Source organism: Curcuma longa, chromosome 8, assembly GCF_044706935.1.
Source record: "Curcuma longa cultivar G26 ecotype Majalengka, Jawa Barat chromosome 8, ITB_CL_G26_1.1, whole genome shotgun sequence".
Taxonomy (NCBI): Eukaryota; Viridiplantae; Streptophyta; class Magnoliopsida; order Zingiberales; family Zingiberaceae; genus Curcuma; species Curcuma longa.
In genome coordinates, this window is record NC_133868.1 from 4,483,763 (window position 1) to 4,502,080 (window position 18,318).

Here is an 18,318-nt window from a genome sequence, read left to right on the forward strand (position 1 = left end):
ATCTTTTGCCTCATTAAATACAAAGCTCATATACAAATCAAGTTGTAAGTTAATATGTGATAATTTTGCGCAATACTAAATATTTTAAGGGGCGAGTTGTTTTACAATCAAGTTATGGCTATACGTTTAGGATCTAATATTTTTAAAGTGATAAACTTATGTCGCAATTTGGGTCGAAGCCGAGATAAAAAAAGCTCACTGTAATTATTTTCTTCCTCGCATTAACTTCGTATTCTAATTTCTAAATATTTTTTAGTGTTACATCAATTAATTTTTTTATTGATTCTTAAATTTACAATAATTTTAAAATTTTTATTTAGTTAGTTGATTGGTTTATTAAAATTTAAAAAATTTTAATCTCTTGCTTTGGACTTTCGATGACAATTTAAGATATTTAAATATAAAAATAATCAAATAATGTATAGAAAATGTTGTTTCATCTAAAAAATTTATTTTATTTTTCATAATACTCCCTAGAATACAAAATCAAAAAGAAAATAGGACCTTCAAATTCTTATCATATCACTCAACGATCATTAACAATTGATTATCTTAACGATCCCTCCAGTCTAACAACAATAGCGCCCTATAAGAGATGAAGTAATCAACGGGCATTCTGTATTCATTGATGATCCCGTTGAGATCGCCTTTCAAACATGTCACCGGCCTCCTAGCAAGCAAGCTAATTGGGCAAGAAGGAGAGAGGAAGACGACGGGCCTGTACAATCTGCGCAAACTCAAAAAGGCTACAAAAACAATAAGAGAATGAGGACTAAAGCCAGGGGTGCCCGGGCTCAATTGCTCCGACGCTCAAATCAATTTTCGCCCTAGAAAAGGAAGAAGGAGCAAAGCAGTGGAGATTAATTGAGAGTGTATGATGATTATGTGTACTTGCATCGTGCGAGAAGCGAGAAGCAAGAATTATATAGATTTACAGGAGAGATGTCACGTCGTGATTAAGGAAGCGAATATTGCCCAACATGAGGGGAGATTTTGTCAGAAAAGATGCCCCATCTAAGTAAGAAAAGTGTCACATCGTTGTCGTAGTAGCGAAAAATCATGTCGTTCATCATCATATTATACCATTCTGCTGTATTAATGGGGGTAGGTTAACCATTCCCTCACATGATCACCTATATCCTTCTGGCGACATAGGTGATTGAAGAGTCAATTGAGTGTTAAGCAAGACACTGGGGAAAGGGAGGCTAGTTGACAGAGAGGTCGGACGTCAGGTTCCAAGTCAGGTGTTGGACCCTGACTTGGACCGCCTTCCAAGTTGAGCTCAGACGCCCAAGTTGAATAAAGTACTGAGTTGAGAGAGGAGAGAGCTGGGGGCATGAGGTCTAATGCTAAGTCAGGCATTGGAGCCTGAGCTGGTGCAATTTTAAACGGTCATCTACCCGACTTAGCAGAGTACCGAGTCAAGGCTGTTGAACTGAGATGTAGGACCCGCCCGATCGGTTCTGGGAGTGTGGCTCTAGTCTGACGTGCCATCTGATGTATTCTCGAATTAAGTCAAATTTTGACCTGTAGCTTGATCCGATCATACTAACCCATAACAATTGAGAATTGATCCCGGATCTATTAATCCTAATATTTTTATAAAAATCATCTGTGCAAGTCCGTTGTTTCAGTGGAAATTTAATGATAAAAAAAATATGTCGCTTACGTTCTCAACTATTAATTTAGTGGTTAACAGGTGAAATAAATATAGTTGGAAAATTTCAAATTCTAGAGGACCTTTAGAGAACAAGGTAAACTTTGGGGTTCTAGAAGCGAAATTTTCCTGATACGCCGTTTGCAAGTTTGTCCTCTGTTTTGCTAATAATGTAATCAGTTCACAGCCTGTCCGCATAAATAGATAGATGAGGAAGCCTCGTGGGGGGAGCGACGGCCCTCTGTCCGCGGTTGGAAGGCGGCGAAGGGAAGGTTGGTTATGCCCTACCACCGAAAGGTATCGATCCTTTTCTTCGCTTCTTCCTTTTCCCCGTCGGTTTCCTCCATTGATTATCAGCAACTCCTGCCGGATCACGATCCGTCTTTCGTTTCCTCGCTTTCTGTTCGCTTCCGCGATTGCATCGATGGATGCAAGCGCCTCGGCAGCACTCTGGATTGCGGAATTTGGCATTGGCCCCGCTAGATCTGCTTTCGTGTTGCGATCTTAATGTAACTCTCGTCATCGTTTCCCGATTTCATGTTTTATGTTGCTGTTCGGTTCGAGTCTCTTGATTATTTGTATTTGGAGTCTGCCATTTCTATTGTTATCTTGAGGATTTTTTTTTTTTTGGGGGTTTTGCTTATGAATTTCCTCATTCCGACTTGAGGCCCTTCCACGGTTTCACAATTATTGACTATTGAGCCCTTTGGTTACCAAACGAGTGTGTGCTATTCTAGGATGTTCATTGTTGAATTACATGTTTCATGTAGATAGATATGAGCTAGTGATGCCATCTCAGATTAATCCAATTCTCTAATTCTTTAAACAAGTCTTTCTTTTTTCCCTCGCCTTTGCAGTTTGCCAAGTTTATCCACTGTCTCACCTGTGGTTGATTTGATAAGGAATCTTTCATGACTTGTCTATTTTGCTACACAACAAAGGCACAATGATTAGAAACATTAAATTAGATTATAGAAAATAAGGCAAGTTGGTTGTTACAACTGAGGCAGATATTCCAACAGCCGAATTACAATGCACAGAGAATTATAATTATGGGTCTTCAAGGCTGCTTTAATACTAATTAGCAAGTAAACCAAAAGGACAGGGAAGATGATAGAAGGATAGGAGGAAGGGGAGAGAGGAGAAACATTTCTCTGAATTATACTGATTTGGAAGATTTGTAACTTATCTACAATGGAGGAAAAACTGAGAAAAAACTTTTTCTTCCTTTTCTCCTCCATCTCATCCTTTTCCCTCAAAATAGAGGATTTGAAATTCCTTTATTTCCTTCTATTTTATTTCTTCCCATCAACCCCTAAACCCTAGAAAATACTGAATTTAGTCTTTGGAACCTTGTGGGCAAATTTTTTCTTGCAATTGAAGAAATGATATGGTGTATTATGTTGGAGTTAAAATAATTCTATAAGTTATAGAGTATAGGTTTATTCCTACATGACTTATGGTAATAGTGTTATGTGTAAGTCCTATATATGTGTCTAATGCAAACAAGGAAATAAAGTGGTGTCAAAGACAATGATTTAAGAAATAAAAAATAACTATCTAATTCGGCTAAAGAGACACATCAACTTTGCACCTATGTGTGGTGGCATCAAACTTACTAGAATTGCTCTAACTTTTCACTCGATGGAGTCAAGTTCTCTTCGGTTGAGGAGAAAAGAGTAAAGATTTTAATTCTATTTAAAATTATTCAATGTTGTCCAAGTCGTTAATTTTTATAATTTTTTGGAATTTTAAAAAATAGTTCGTTTAATTGAAAAGTTTCATATAGTTTTTCTAGGGATAATTAGTGCCTTTTCTTTTTGTAAAAGTCTCTTATTTTATAAAGAATAAATCTTGTTATTAATCTATAAAAACGAGTTAAAATTACATGTATTAAATATAGATGATGATATAGTAAGAGATTGAGTCTGATGGTGTAGGAGGATCCATATAACTAACCTCATTTAGTGGGATAAAGGCTTAGTAGTTGTTCTTGTAATCTCCTTAGGGAAAGTAGTGAGCTTGATGTGATAACATTATCTCTTCTCCCACCCCACCCTTTAAAAGTTGAGTTTACATGTTGAAGCAACCTCTTCTTCATCCCAGATTCTGCTTTTCACTTACTCTTTCTTCACTCCTTTTCACATGCACATATCACCACCTATAAATGTACTTCTTTCTTTTTATATATACCATCACTGCCTTCTTTATTGTGACTTCTCCTTTGGTAACCCTAAAACTTAATTGCTCCCTCACCCCTTTTCTTCTCACCACTACACTCACATGGTGGATGCATCATTATGATCACCTCTTGCTTAATGTTATCCAACTTTTTGGCCACCATTTGACACTCACGGTTTCTGTAGTCAACCTCGGTCATCATCCAACCATGAAAGTGATGACATTGGTGGTGGAAAGGTTGGTGGCGATGAACTCTTAGTAGGTTCGAATTCAGTTGCTACATGCCATAATGGTCCATGGAATAATAGTTGAGTAGGAAATATTAAAGGTTACAATGCCTTAGTGGTTTCTTTCTAGGGGGTTTAGGGCACACATTGACATTTTGGATTGGAGGTGGTTGCTGACTTCAACCTTTGTGAGGGACCTTTCTGCTTTGCTTTTGCTTGGAGATTGAATACTTATGTTCTCAAATTGATGTGTGAGATAACAAAGCACTTTTACACTCTCCACATGCCCACCCTGTAGTTGGTTTCCCATTGTGGATGCTTTTGGTGGTTCTATCATAAGTGCCACCCACATTCCCGAAAGCAATGATGTTCAAACATTTTTCCAAGAAAAATGCTACAAAATAGAAAAGAAGGAAATACTTGAATTAGGATAAATGAGGATGACAACCAAAATTATTAAATTATAGAAAAAGGACAATTTTGATTAAGGAGGTTACAACAACCAACAAGGGGTTAATAAAAAGTAAAAATATAAATTCTAAAACAAGAGGTGACAATAATGATTGGACAAAAAATATTAGATTTTGATGTGCAATTGAAGCTTCCACTCTCATGCTCTATCTTGAGTTTGAGTAACCTTACATTTTGAATTTAATTATCAATTTTCAATCTTTTTGGATGATTTGAGATGAGATAAATTTTTTTTGTCTCTTCTAATATCTTACTTTTTCAGACTTGATATTGAACTATGACTCTGTCTCTCAACATATTTTTTGGGGGAAAAAATGAATAATTGGGTCTCTCTCAAAAGTTCTCCTCTCTTAATTTACATGCCGAACTCTATTTGTCTTCAACTCTTTCATCACCCTTTGTCAAAATGTTAGCCATTATCTCTCTTCTAGTATCTTGTTTCTTTTTTTACTCGAGTAGACGTTAGAACATTATTCAATCTCCTCTGATATCTTCTATTTGTCTCTCGTAGTAATATCAATTTTGACAAAACCTTTCTGTTGCGTTGCTGTCATTTCTTTGTTAGCTATATCAACTGCTATGTCAGCCTTATTTTTCATTTGGGGGTTTTCTGTTGTGTAGCAAACTAGTTTTCTTTATCAGTATTTATGCATCACTTGAAGAAGAGTGCTAGAGATAATAATTATATGTGTTAAAAGATATCAGTCTAGTACCTTATGGAATATTAATTATTAGTTGTTATATGAAAGCATAGGATATGAATGTAATCATTCTCTTTGGATGAAACACTACAATTGTCTCTGTCATCTTATTACATGAGAGAAAGTTTGTAATTGGGTTGAAATAGTAATATTTTGCTCTAATATCCTGACAAATAAGGTTCTTTGGTATGTTTACTGTCATTGTTGTCATTTTCTATCTTGTTAAAAACAATATGTACCTTTTGTTATATTTTCCATTCCAATAGCACCTATTGTCTTGTTTAGCTCGGCAAAGTATATTTAGGAAGACATTGTGTTTTTTCCTATACAAGTTTCTATTGTCTGTTTAACTATATATGTTTGTGCCTACCAAAGTGCAGTTGTACATGTTTCTTGAAGTTTGATTCTATTAACTTGTATAGTTATTATCGATTGCCTGAGAGATCGTATCAATCTTTTTCTCTTTGTTAGATTTTGCAGATTTGTGGTCCTGTGGACTTTACATTTGCAATTCATACATGGAGCAAGCTCATTCTTGGTGGACTCTCTCCCTTTGCCAAGTCTTCTTATTCCAGGAAGCTCTTGGTTGGCGGATTATTGCTATTAGAGATTTCCTCCTTGTTTCTTTTGTCAACTATACTTAGAGGCAAGCTACTGTCCCATCTACACAAAGGTCAGACCATACACAGTTTCCATAATAGTTAGTGCTTCACCAACAATCTTTTACAAGTAACAAATCAACTTGCTTATGCAGTACCTTATGAATTCTCAGATTCAATTTGCTTAAGCATTCCACATGCTTTTCATATGCCAAAATAAGTTATTAAGAGTTGATTGCAACTTTGTTTAAAGTTCAAGGAGGTCAAGAGATTTAGTTAATTGATTGCTGGAAGGTAACACTTCTGTGCATGGCCATTAAGATGATGTGGCATCCATCTTAATCACATTTCAAATCATAGTGGTTCTTTCCTGAAGACTGTCAAAGTTTGATAGCATACAAAAAAAGTTCTATTGTTGAAGCATTAGTCTTTTTTTTTTGGTTCCATCGTGTTATTGGAGATTATACAGAGATTCAGCTGCTGAAAACAATGGAAAGGTCAGTTGTATTGCATTTAGTGCTGTTTTGACTTGTAATGCTGTGACATGATGATCAACTAATTGTTGCAGGTACAAGCTCATTAAGGAAGTTGGAGATGGAACTTTTGGAAGTGTTTGGCGTGCACTTAATAAGCTGACTGGAGAAGTTGTATGTTATTTCTTTTTAGTTTGTTCACTATCTATCAAATTCTATAGTTGTGGTATTTTTTGTTGTCGTTTTTATGTTAGTAAGCTGACTTTGTAGGTTGCAATTAAGAAAATGAAGAGGAAGTACTACTCATGGGAGGAGTGTATGAATCTTCGAGAAGTTAAAGTAAACCACATTTCGCTGCCCTTTGTGACTCATATGTCTTCATTTTTATCTATGTATTCTGAAGAAGGTTAAACCATTGTTTTTCTTTCAGTCTTTACGGCGCATGAACCATCCCAATATTGTCAAGCTTAAGGAGGTCATAAGAGAAAATGATATTTTATACTTCGTGTTTGAATACATGGTATAACAATTTTTACTAGATAATTTTTTTCTCTATAATAGTTTGGGACATTTAATAAATTACAATATGGATAGGAATTCAACCTTTATCAGATTATGAAAGACAGAGGCAAGGGTTTCTCAGAGGCAGAAATTCGTAATTGGTGTTTTCAGATATTTCAAGCCCTTTCTTATATGCATCAGCGTGGCTATTTTCACCGAGATCTTAAGCCAGGTAGTGCTTTTTTTTTTCCTTCGTGATTATATAGCTGCTAATTGGTGTATACTTCTGCGAAATTGTTGGACACATTTATTCTGATTACTGAATCATCTAAAGTAATGCCTGGTTATGCTAGCTAGAAAATAATTGATACTTTTTAATATTGTTCTCTCTTAAGATCAAGATCTATACTTCACTGACAACCTATGTTACTTTGGGCTTATATTTGAGTGCCCAACATGTATGGATCTAGGTGTTTGACATGATTATTTCTAAATATTTTACATGTTATCAATGTGGTTCTCGGTGTTTGACTTGAAGTGTTAGCGTTGGAGTATTGAATGTCCAACATGAGTAACAAAGGGGATAGATGTAGGGTTTTAGTATTAGTGTTGATAACTGATAACTAAAGTTTAGTTAGGAAGACTTTTCAACTCTCTAATAGATACTATGTAATCACATGTCAACTTTGGAAAGCATATAACTTGTGAGAAATAGGAGGATAACATTTTTTTTTTTTGATAAAATCAGTTCTATAGCTGTCTGAAACATCCAAGAATGATGCCTTTTATTAGACTACCAGAGTACGGTGTTGAAGTGCCTCACATAGGCACGGACAGTAGGTGAAGATTCTGAGTATCTAAAACTAATAATCAAAGCTTTGTTAGGAAAAAAACTGTTCTAGCCTCGAGTAGATAATAGTTTGTTAGATACCAGCTTCTGAAAGCATAACAAGACTCTTTAGAAAAAGACAGTAATTTTTTTGGTAATAATCATTGTATAGTTGACTGAAAGATTCTAGCTGACCGAAAGCATAACAAGACTTACTCATTAACCTAGTATGTACTTGCTTGTTAAAAATACCTTTGATCATCTCAGTCTGAACATTTCCAAGTTGGTTGAAGTTGTTCTGGACTTTACCATTCTTTAGTGTCCTTTTTGGTACTTATTCTTCCAAATAAAGAAAATTGTTAAAGAACCAAACAATGGATCAAGGTTTAAAATTTTGAGCCGTGTCGAAGTTTTGGTTTATGACTGGAATGATACGGTTTCGGTATCGTGTTGGACCGATATGATTTTAGTACTTTTTTAAAATATAAATATATTAATTAAAAAATATTTTTATTAATATTTGATTGTTAAAGATGCTTACTATTGAATGTTAAATGTTGAGTTCATATTTTAATATTATCTCGTGAAATATTTGATGCTTATTGAGTAAAAGTCAATTTAGGGAATTTTGATCTGTTTAAATTTAAATCAAATTTTTATATAGAATAATTTAATTTACAGTAGTAGCATATTTTATAAGGTTAGAAATTATATTTTATTTATTTTTAAAAAAAATTTCCTTAGAATTTGTTCCCTTCATCTTAAAGTTTTTTTCTCTGTTTATCTCATGGACAGATGGAAGAAAAACAATTAACCATCCTTTAAGAGTTTTTCCTCTCTCTGTTTATTTTGTGGACGAATGAAGGAGGAAAAAAAAATTATCATTAAAGAGCTTAAAAGATTTTTTTTACCTTTGTGGATGGATGGAGGGAAAAAATTAATGATGAAGAAGGGAAAAAATAACAATGAAGGATGGAAAGAAATTAATAGACGAAAGATGAAAGAGGGAAAAAATTAATAGAGGAAAAGGAATAAAAAAGATAAATAATAAAAAATGAAAATAAAAGGATAGCTCGGTGCACGAAACCCTGCAATGCGGGGTCTCGGGGAAGGGTCGGACTACATTGGGTTTATTGTATGTAATCTTATCCTGCATTATAAGAAGTTGTTTTCGTGACTTGAACCCGTAACCACACAAAAAAATAAAAAAGGAAACAAAAAAGCGGGATGCGGCTGCCTCCGCAGTCTTGTGGAGATAGTTGCGAGGTCGCGGCTTCCTCACAGCCTCATGAGGCCGCTATAAGGTTGCGACTCTCGGCTGCGAAACTGTGCTGGTGTTGGTTTTTTCTCTCAGAGTTTAGAACAGGTGAAGGTGATATTGCTACTTTATGATACTGTTAAGCACTCATAGGTCATTGTTATGTTTGTAAAAGTTGAGCAGTATCTATTTTTTTAGAGTTAAAAGCATGGATATGTTATTGCTTTATTGCTATAGCATGTGATAGATTGTATTTAATCGAACACTCTGTGAGGTTCGTCCCACTAATGATATGCTTTTGAAATTTTGAAGATTACTGAAAATGCTTTTTTCAGTTGTACAGCCAAGGCCATGCTTTGATTCTAATCTATTGAGCTCCTCTTCATTTACATTGATCAATCTTCTGTTATTCCTTCAATAATATCTAACTATTATGTGTAGGATCACCAAACTTGTGAGTACCTGCTGTCCAATTTGTTGTTTTTGGAATGCAATGGAACTTTGAGTTGCCCACCCTTTTGCAAACTAGTTCATGCATAAAATCTTGGATGTTCATGTTTTTTTCTGCAATTTCTTCAAATATTTGTGATGATCAAAAGCTATTTCTTTTGTGGGCTTATTATCATGAGATAATTCTTAATTTGCGCATTGTCTGCTGCAATTTTAGAAAACTTATTGGTCACCAAGGACATCATAAAGATAGCAGATTTTGGCCTTGCTCGGGAAATTTGTTCACGCCCACCGTACACTGAATATGTTTCTACTCGCTGGTACACTTCTTAAGTTTTTTCAGTTTAAAACTTTATACTATAGTTGTTTTACATATTCTAACATTCCGATGCATTCGGATGTGCTAGGTACCGAGCACCTGAAGTTTTGTTGCAGTCATCTATTTATGATGCTGCAGTTGGTGAGTTATTAATTAATAACAAGCTTGCCAGTCTAAAGTTATTCCTTTGTGGTTATTTATATTGATGCATTTCTCTTGATTTAGATATGTGGGCAATGGGTGCTATCATGGCTGAACTATTTACTCTAAGGCCACTTTTTCCTGGTGCAAGGTAATCATGATGATTCACTTGTGTAATTGATTTCAAAAAAGCTGAAACTGTGGCTTTCCATTTAGTTTATTATCTTGTTTAGTTTGTTTTACAATGAGCAAGAATGTTTCTTATAAACTGAACTTAAATGACAAATTGCAGAGCTCGTGTTCTGTAAGCTGTTTTGTTTGTGTCAAAAAATATCGAAGAGGCTTTCCATGACAACTCACTGAACAGATTGCATAGAAACTAATAAACTAAAATATATTTATAGTTTAAAGTGTTTTCCCTTTTTACTTTTGTGATTATGTATATTGGGACATTTGTCAAGCATTAAATTTCATTCAGATTGGTGGTTTCAATCAACATTTCATATATGCTGATAAAATCTAGCGTGAACAATGACTAGCTTTTTGATGCCTGATACAAAGTTTTGCCTACACTATTGTAGAATGAATTCATATTCCAATTGAAGTGTTATTTTAATTTTCATTTGCCTAACCGGTGAGGCAATGCCGGGGATCAGGATAAATGTTAAGTCCGTCTGGTTATTCATTGTGCATGTATTCAAATTTCTAACTCATTTCTTGTGTACTATTTATTTTTTCCTTTCTTTTTTTTGCAGTGAAGTAGATGAGATTTACAAGATCTGCTGTGTGATTGGTAGTCCAAATGAGAATTCTTGGGTTGAAGGGTTGCAACTAGCAGATGTGATGAAATATCAGTTCCCTCTGGTAATTTTTTTAACCAAAGTTTCCTTACAGCCTCAGATGATGGCAAGTTGCGTAGTGTCTGTAAGCTCTTTATTATGAAAGCTGTATTCTGCAGTACCAGGTTACCTGATATTATGTGCTAGCTGGGGGATTTGTTTAAATCATTTGATAGGTAATAGGTCATATCTACCATTGTACCAAACATCCTACCCTATAGATTTATTTTCTACTGAATATGGGTGTACTGTGCCTTGTCTTTCTTTTCCAGGACCAGTAGAATGATTTTTTTTTCATGTCAGCTTGAATTATTTTCTTGGATATGGAAACGTAATGTCCTTGAATTTTTTTTTTTCATATGTCATCTTCCTAAATAACTTATAGTCACCCAGTTCATTTTCTTTATCAGAATCAGCTTGCAGTTCATTAAATTTATGTTGAAATAAGTTAATATAAACCCCCTCGGTTGAGAAAGGCATTATCATTTCTCAAGGCTTCTGCAACTAGATCCCAAATCAAACCTGCTCTAGATGCTATCACCTTTTTTACCTTAAAGCATTCTTTTAGGTTGAGTTCACTCGGATGGATAACTAGGAACAGGAAGGGGAGGGAGGAAGAAATGCATTGAGTTGATTCTAAACTAGATCAATGCATTATCACATGCAGTCTATTGCTTTATTGCTGGTGACTTGAAATCAACAAATGTTAATGGAAGGTTCAGGATTAAAAATGTAGGAATGTTATTTAATTATTAAATGTTACTGTTCATGTTTGGTAAGCATGCTCTTAGTAATGTTGGATGTCTTAGACTTGTTGGTTTTTGAGGCTTCTGCATGCCGTTTACTCATTTGTCTCCATTTTATTGATTTCTTTCCATTGCCATCTTCTTACGGGGGCATTTGTGCATTACCATTCCATGTGATTCAAATAGAAAGCTCTTTTCTTTCCTATTCCATTACCCTTACTTCTGGTAGCCAAAGAAAATCTATGTAAGATAGGATTTTGATTTGAATTGTTGTGGGTGTGACTCACATGAAGTCTAAGCAATTTGTGGCTCTTCATGAAGATAATCACCCTGGAAACTTGCTCAAAATTCTTCACCAAAATAGCTGCAATATCACTATGTTGTTTTTCATAAATGCAATTACTTGATACTGTTTTTTTTTGTAAACCTTGTTTTAACATTTTGGGAATTGTCATCATTGTTTAGGCTGATAAAAAAACATGCAAGTTCTTTTCTTCTCTGTGGTTGAATTACTGTATAAATAAATTTAATCATTTATTGTAGGCAATCTAAGCATGAAAATCATTGATTATTGGAGATATTATGAATTTATTCATTGTAGATATTCTAAGAGTGGAAGTTATCAGTTCTAGGAGGCACTTCTCTAATCTTATTTCCTTCTTTTTATTTTTTGTAAATTTGCTAGGATTGCTCGCTTCCTTGGTTGCATTGGTTGCAGCGATCTTTTTATGTCTAGAGTTTCTATCTATCAATTCCTAGTGTCACAAAGGCTGCTTATATTATTAGCCACCAACTTGTTATCACAAGTGATTAGGCACTTGGTACGGGTGTATTTAAACCAAGCCAAGTTGAACTTGACTGTGTTCAAGTTTGTTCATTTTCTTATTAATCTTGTCAAGTTTATTCATTTTCTTATCAAGCTTATTTCTTAAAAAATATTGAGCCCGAGCTTTTTATCAAGCTCAAGTAACAACATTGTTGTCCTTATTTAGGGAAAGCTTTAATTTAATACATGAAAGTTGTATTACTTTTAAATTTTATTTTTAACATATTTTGGACAATTTAAAATTATAAAAATATATGGATATTCGAATTAAAAATTAATAAATAAATTTAAGATTAAGTTATACACAAATTAATAAATAAGTTTATTCATAAATTATTCATGAGTTTTGTTCATAAACATCAAAATGAACTTTGAGCTTGTTGTCTAACATCCGGTTCATTTAGCCTAGCCACTCAGATGACATTCCCTGTGCCAAGTGACCATAGTCTAGTTATACCTCAAGTGTTGTTGTATAATCTAATAAAATTTTCATGTAAAGATGATGAATTATATTTTATTTTCTTGAACAGCCATTATTGAAAAGAAAATTTCCTTGGTCTTGTAGTGTTCTGGTGTCCATCTAGTGACGCTAATTCCATCAGCCAGTGAAGATGCAGTCAACCTAATTTCAGTAAGCTTTGTTGATCTTGTTTGTTTGTTTTCACATGATACAAATATAATTCTTCTTCTATATTAGTTCAGCTTTTAATACTATTGTTAAGTTTGGCGTGTTAATGTGTTACATGTAGGGGCTTTGTTCATGGGATCCCTGCCGAAGACCAAAAGCTGCAGAAGCTCTTCAGCATCCTTTCTTTCAAGTGAGGAACCTGCTTCCTTTTTCAGACTTGTTCAGCAAAAACTATATGCATAAATTTGTTCAGGTTTGTGAGGAATAATAGGTGCTAATACTATTTCATTGGTGTTGCAGTCTTGCTTTCATGTTCGTCCACCTCCTCATTCAAGGGAGGGAAGACTATCATACACACCTCCTGGTTTGTGTTATTTGGTATCCTTATCTCATGTTTTCAGTATTAGACTACACTCATAAGCTTCTCAAACTCTGTTTATTTTGTTTTAGTTGGCGTTAAAGGAGCTATTGAGCTGCATAGTGGTAGAAGAAATTCAGCTGGATCTCTTTCTGTTACAAGACCAGTGAATAATCTTATGCAAACAAAGGCGGATTCTCCTCTGAGAGCTGGTATTTCTTACGCAGTGTGACACTCAGCATCACATAAAATAGGCATGCCAGATTAAAGAGACGAAAATTATTATGGCACAATTAAACTTGCAAAAATCCCTTTGAATTTCCTCAGTTAGACTTGATCAATACTTCATTCAACACTGTAGATTTTCATCACCTAGTAGTTACTGTTAATTTAGGAACCAAATTAAACATAGCCCTACATTTATTGGTAAGATGGAACCTAAGAAAATCTATTTCAGTGTTGCTCGGTTAAGCAGAAAATATTACAAAATTTTCCATGCGCCTCTGTAACTCAACATCCAACTTCCCTACTGTTGGAAGCATCCCATTAGTTATTACTGAAGTTACAGTCAAAACTGCTGCCGAAGATGTCATATCTTTGCAATTTATCTGGAAGATACAGTCAAAATAGGATAATAATCCAAAAGGTTTAAGTTTCTATTATATTCATTGGTAGCAACCAGCTGAACATTAAGAATAAGGAAGTATGATTAGTTGATGACTAGAAAATTCTTTAAAAAAAATAGAAGAGAGCATACATCAACTTGCACCTAGAACCCGATTCTCATCATCCTTTGCATTTTACAGGTGTGCAGAGGAAACTGGAGATGGATAAACAGGTGAGCTGCGTGCAGATTTTTCTCGGATCCTGTTTGTATTTCGACCTTTTTCTGTTCTTATTTATATATTTTTCATTGCAACCAGGAGCTTGAGAAAAGTGAAAGATCTCTGAAGAACAACCTGAAGCAATCTCGCTACAGACCACCTGCAAGAATCGTTCCCGGTAGACTTTCTATTTGCTTGCCAGTTTGCTAGTGAATTTTCTGCATTCTTTGATCATCCATCTCCGTCTCCATGCAGCATACTCGGGGCGAAGCACTCGCAAGGAGGCCGATGCACGAGACAAGACAACATGTGCTGAAACAACTGACAAATTAGCGCAGATGTCGGTGAGCTCAGGCACACAGCAGAAGACCACAAAACTTCCACCACCACCACCTCCAATGAAAGCCGGTGGTTGGCATGGCCGGACGGATTATCTTGCTCGATCACATGAGATTCCTTCTGGCAAAAGATATTCCAGGAAAGTGATGGGTTGAAATTCCGGCTCCACAGGTGCTCGGTGGCAACTTGGTTGATCACTTGCATGCTTCTGTTGCTGTTTTATGTTTCCGGTAAACAAATAGATCTTGATACACTACTAATTAATCTGTACTACTTGCGTGACTTGCTCTGGTTACCTGATTGAAAATAGCAGTGTTATCTGCCGATCGTTGGACGTTTTGCATGGGTATTTTGATTGCGAGCACTACAAAAATAATAGTCATTTGTGACGAAATTTACGACGAAAAAAGCAAGAATTTTCGTCGCAAAATCATTTTACGACGACTTTTGCGACATAGAATTTTTCGTTGCAAATAGCCTGTCGCAATCAGTGGCGACAAAAATTTTAAAATTCGTCGCAAAATTAGCAACGAATATAAAGTTCGTCGCAGATTTCGTCGCCATATATAGCAACGAAATAGTAAATTCGTTCCAAAATTTAGCGATAAAATAATTTTTCGTCGCAAATTTGACGACGAAAAATCAATTCGTCGCTAGCTTTCAGAAACTCATTCGGAAATGAAGACGGTCAAATTGGCGACGAAAAACTATTTTTCGTCGCCAATTTGCGACAAATAAATATGTTTCGTCGCCAATTTGCGACGAAAAGTAGTTTTTCGTCGCGAATTTGCGATGAAAAATAGTTTTTCGTCGCAACTCGGCGACGAAAAATAGTTTTTCGTCGCCAATTTGCGACGAAAATAGATATTTCGTCGCCAATCCGATTTTCAGATTATTTCTTCGTAAATTTGGCGACGAAATCATGGATTCGTCGCCAATTGGCGACGAATCTTGTTAATTTATCGCAAATTTGCGATGAATGCATGATTTCGTCATCAAATTTACGATACTACAGTAAAATTTCGATAAGTTTGCGACGAAACATCGTTTCGTCGCAAATGTCGTCGCAAATTAAAAAAAATATTGCAGATTCAATTTTTTTCTTCGAAATATGAAACCTGTTTACATACAATATCTCCAACCATAATACAAACATACACATCCACATCTAAACACATCCACAAATATAAACACATCCACAAACATTCACATGCACAAACATAAACACATCCAAACATCCACAAACATAAATACATCAAAATGTATCAAACAATCCAGACTGTATCAAATATATACAACTACAAGTGCAAATGTATCAAATATCAGTACTACAAATGAAACCAGAACATCCAACTGTATCAAGGTACCATAACATCCAAATCCATAATAAAATACATACAGAAATCTAAATATTATAAGTAAAGAAAACAAACCTGTTGCCGAGTAGATTGTGAAGTCGAATAATAAGATCCTCTTCCTCATCTGTTATGTTCCCTCTCTTGATGCCCGGCCTCAAATAATTCAGCCATCTCAGCCTGCAGCTCTTGCCACATCTCTTCAGCCCTACATATACATGCATGCAAACAATCCAATTCACTTCATTATTAATTATTACTTAAATCTGAACTACTAGTAGCTAGTAGAAGAAGAATGGTAAGATTGATGCATGATTACCAGCTTTAGCAGGAAGGGTTCTCCAGTTCTTGTCACCATGACACTTGACGTACTCCGCCAGCTTGTCATCCTCCTCTGCAGTCCATGCTCCTTTGTTCACTACTACATTCACCACCCCCTTCTTCTTCCTCTTCTTATTCTTATTCTTCCCTCTCTCTCTTCCTTCTTCATCTTCACTAGCTACTCTACTACTCAGTCATCACGAGTACTGGCATCCTTAGTTACAGAGTATATATAGCAATGCAGAGGTAGAGACAGCGTTGGGACCATGCAGCAATTGGAAACGATGATGGTGATTGTTCTTAGTTTGTAGTGTATGTGTTACTTACTGATCACATGCACTCCATGCATGGACAGAGGTGAAAAACATGAGAGAAGAATAAACGCATGCAAAATTTAAAGGGTAAAATGAAAAAGCCATGAGGGCAAACAGTTTGTGTGTTTCCTGACAGAGAAAGTGCCATGCCTTTGGGGGTGATCATAAACTAGCAAATGTAAAGTAGGACCGAGCCAGAGAAACAACAATCAAAGAAAAAAAAAAACAGGGCCAGTGAAAAGGACAATTGATGGTCATTCTATCAAATCATGCCTTGAATTCTTCACCAGATCGAGTTTACTTGGAGGTGAATTTATTTATTTTTTAATTTGAGGTTGGAGGACAAGTTGATGGAAGAAGCCAAGCCACTCCTACAAGTCTGAGCGATAAGACTTGTTGGTGCAGGTGCAAATGCCTGAGGCATCTACCTTTCTTTCTTCCTCGCAAGTAAACGACGCCTGATGGGCCCTGTTAGAATCATCCATGGCTTTTCTCATCTGTTGGTCCAACAAGGCAGTCGAGACCTTCAGTTGGATCAGTGGAAGAGTTTGACAATGGCACTGGAGAATTGGGGACGCTTGACCACTCCGGTCGAACCCTGATTTGCACTGTTCATCTCCATTAAAAAAACATACTTCACATCCAACTCAAAATTTACAGTAAGTACAATACAATAAATTATTAATAAACAAGTGCAAAACTATTCATAATTCAAAAAATTCTGTTTATATATGAATACAAGAGCAAAATTACTTATCAGAAAAAAACACAAACAGTTAAATATAAGTTTCATATATTTTAAAAAAATACCTTAATGGGAGTTTGAATATCGGCTGCTGATTAGAATATACATTATCTGACGGAGTCTTAATTTCTGTCCCTCTATAGTAGATTGAGACACCTAAGCAACTCGATCAGTGATTTCATCTTATTGTTCTTGAACAGATGTAGATGTAGTACAATTAGAAATACATATAGTATAAATTAACATACTATTTTGTATGTTTTATGAATGATAAATAAAAAATTATATTAGAAAATTGTTATTACTGTGAGCTAATTATTAGGAGTATTTGAGTCTTATGTCTTTTGAGAGTCAAAACAATACCGTGTTTAAAAATTTAGACTCTATTTATTTATGAATTCTTGTATTTGCTGCTCTATTAACGTCTTAACCTGATCTTCCATATCGATTATTGATCACTGACATGAGACTGCTCTAATATTGTCATCCAATCTCTCATTTCTTGGTTTTCTTTTATTAATATACGTACTATTAATAAAGCTAGTAATTATTAAATGTGAGCGATAATAAAGTATATATATATTTTTACATCTATGACTTTTGATCGAGCATTAACAAATGTGCCATCTTTTTTATAACTTGGTTTTTGTGACTAATTAGTCTTTGTGACTATATATTTTTTATCTTTGTGACTTAACTTGGACGAGTGAGAGATATAAGAGTCATATTTACACAGTGTACAGACGTGATAATGCTCACGTTTGCACGTTGTGCAGATGTGGGGTTATTTATTTTGCCTTTAAAAAGGCTTCATTCGATCATTGCATCCAAGGGAGAAATAAAAGGAGAAACAGAAGGAGGATAGAGTGTGAGGAAACACTACCGAATTTTTTCGGAGACTATGTGTCTTACGGAAATCTCTCCGGAGGAGGAACATCCATTACCGATCGGGATTTGATTCGTGAATAGCGAAGGATTGTTCGATTAGTAACATCCTTCCGATGATAAGTACGAAGAACAAGATCGACACAAAAATCGCTGTAAGTATTTATCATTTTTATTTGATAATTCATGCATTCGAAATAACAATGGGAGGCATTTCGAGAAATATGAAAAAAATGCATGAATTATCAGAATGCAATGGATTAATTCATGCATTCAAATCTACAATGGTATCACAAAAATTGTTAAACATGGAGCTTTCTATTTCATTAAA

The 18,318-nt window shown here is 35.1% G+C and overlaps 1 protein-coding gene across 5 annotated transcripts; it reads left to right on the plus strand.

Annotated features, from left to right (window-relative positions):
- The first annotated feature begins 1,867 nt into the window (after nucleotides 1–1,867).
- Nucleotides 1,868–14,726, plus strand: LOC141832984 (cyclin-dependent kinase F-4-like). 5 transcript variants are annotated; one of them, XM_074720351.1, is made up of 18 exons: nucleotides 1,868–1,954; nucleotides 5,709–5,910; nucleotides 5,992–6,333; nucleotides 6,405–6,483; nucleotides 6,580–6,648; nucleotides 6,740–6,829; nucleotides 6,904–7,042; nucleotides 9,565–9,667; nucleotides 9,755–9,807; nucleotides 9,892–9,958; nucleotides 10,563–10,671; nucleotides 12,784–12,849; nucleotides 12,968–13,036; nucleotides 13,147–13,210; nucleotides 13,297–13,416; nucleotides 14,011–14,042; nucleotides 14,128–14,206; nucleotides 14,284–14,726. In XM_074720351.1, the coding sequence occupies exons 3-18, from the start codon at nucleotides 6,326–6,328 to the stop codon at nucleotides 14,520–14,522; spliced, it is 1,386 nt and encodes a 461-aa protein (XP_074576452.1). In that variant the 5' UTR covers nucleotides 1,868–1,954; nucleotides 5,709–5,910; nucleotides 5,992–6,325; the 3' UTR covers nucleotides 14,523–14,726. The 5 variants fall into 5 exon arrangements, with proteins under 5 accessions (XP_074576452.1, XP_074576456.1, XP_074576454.1 ...); XM_074720355.1 differs by having other exon boundaries at nucleotides 6,010–6,333; nucleotides 14,284–14,662; XM_074720353.1 differs by having other exon boundaries at nucleotides 1,904–1,954; nucleotides 5,718–5,910; nucleotides 14,284–14,662.
- Nucleotides 14,727–18,318: the final 3,592 nt, after the last annotated feature.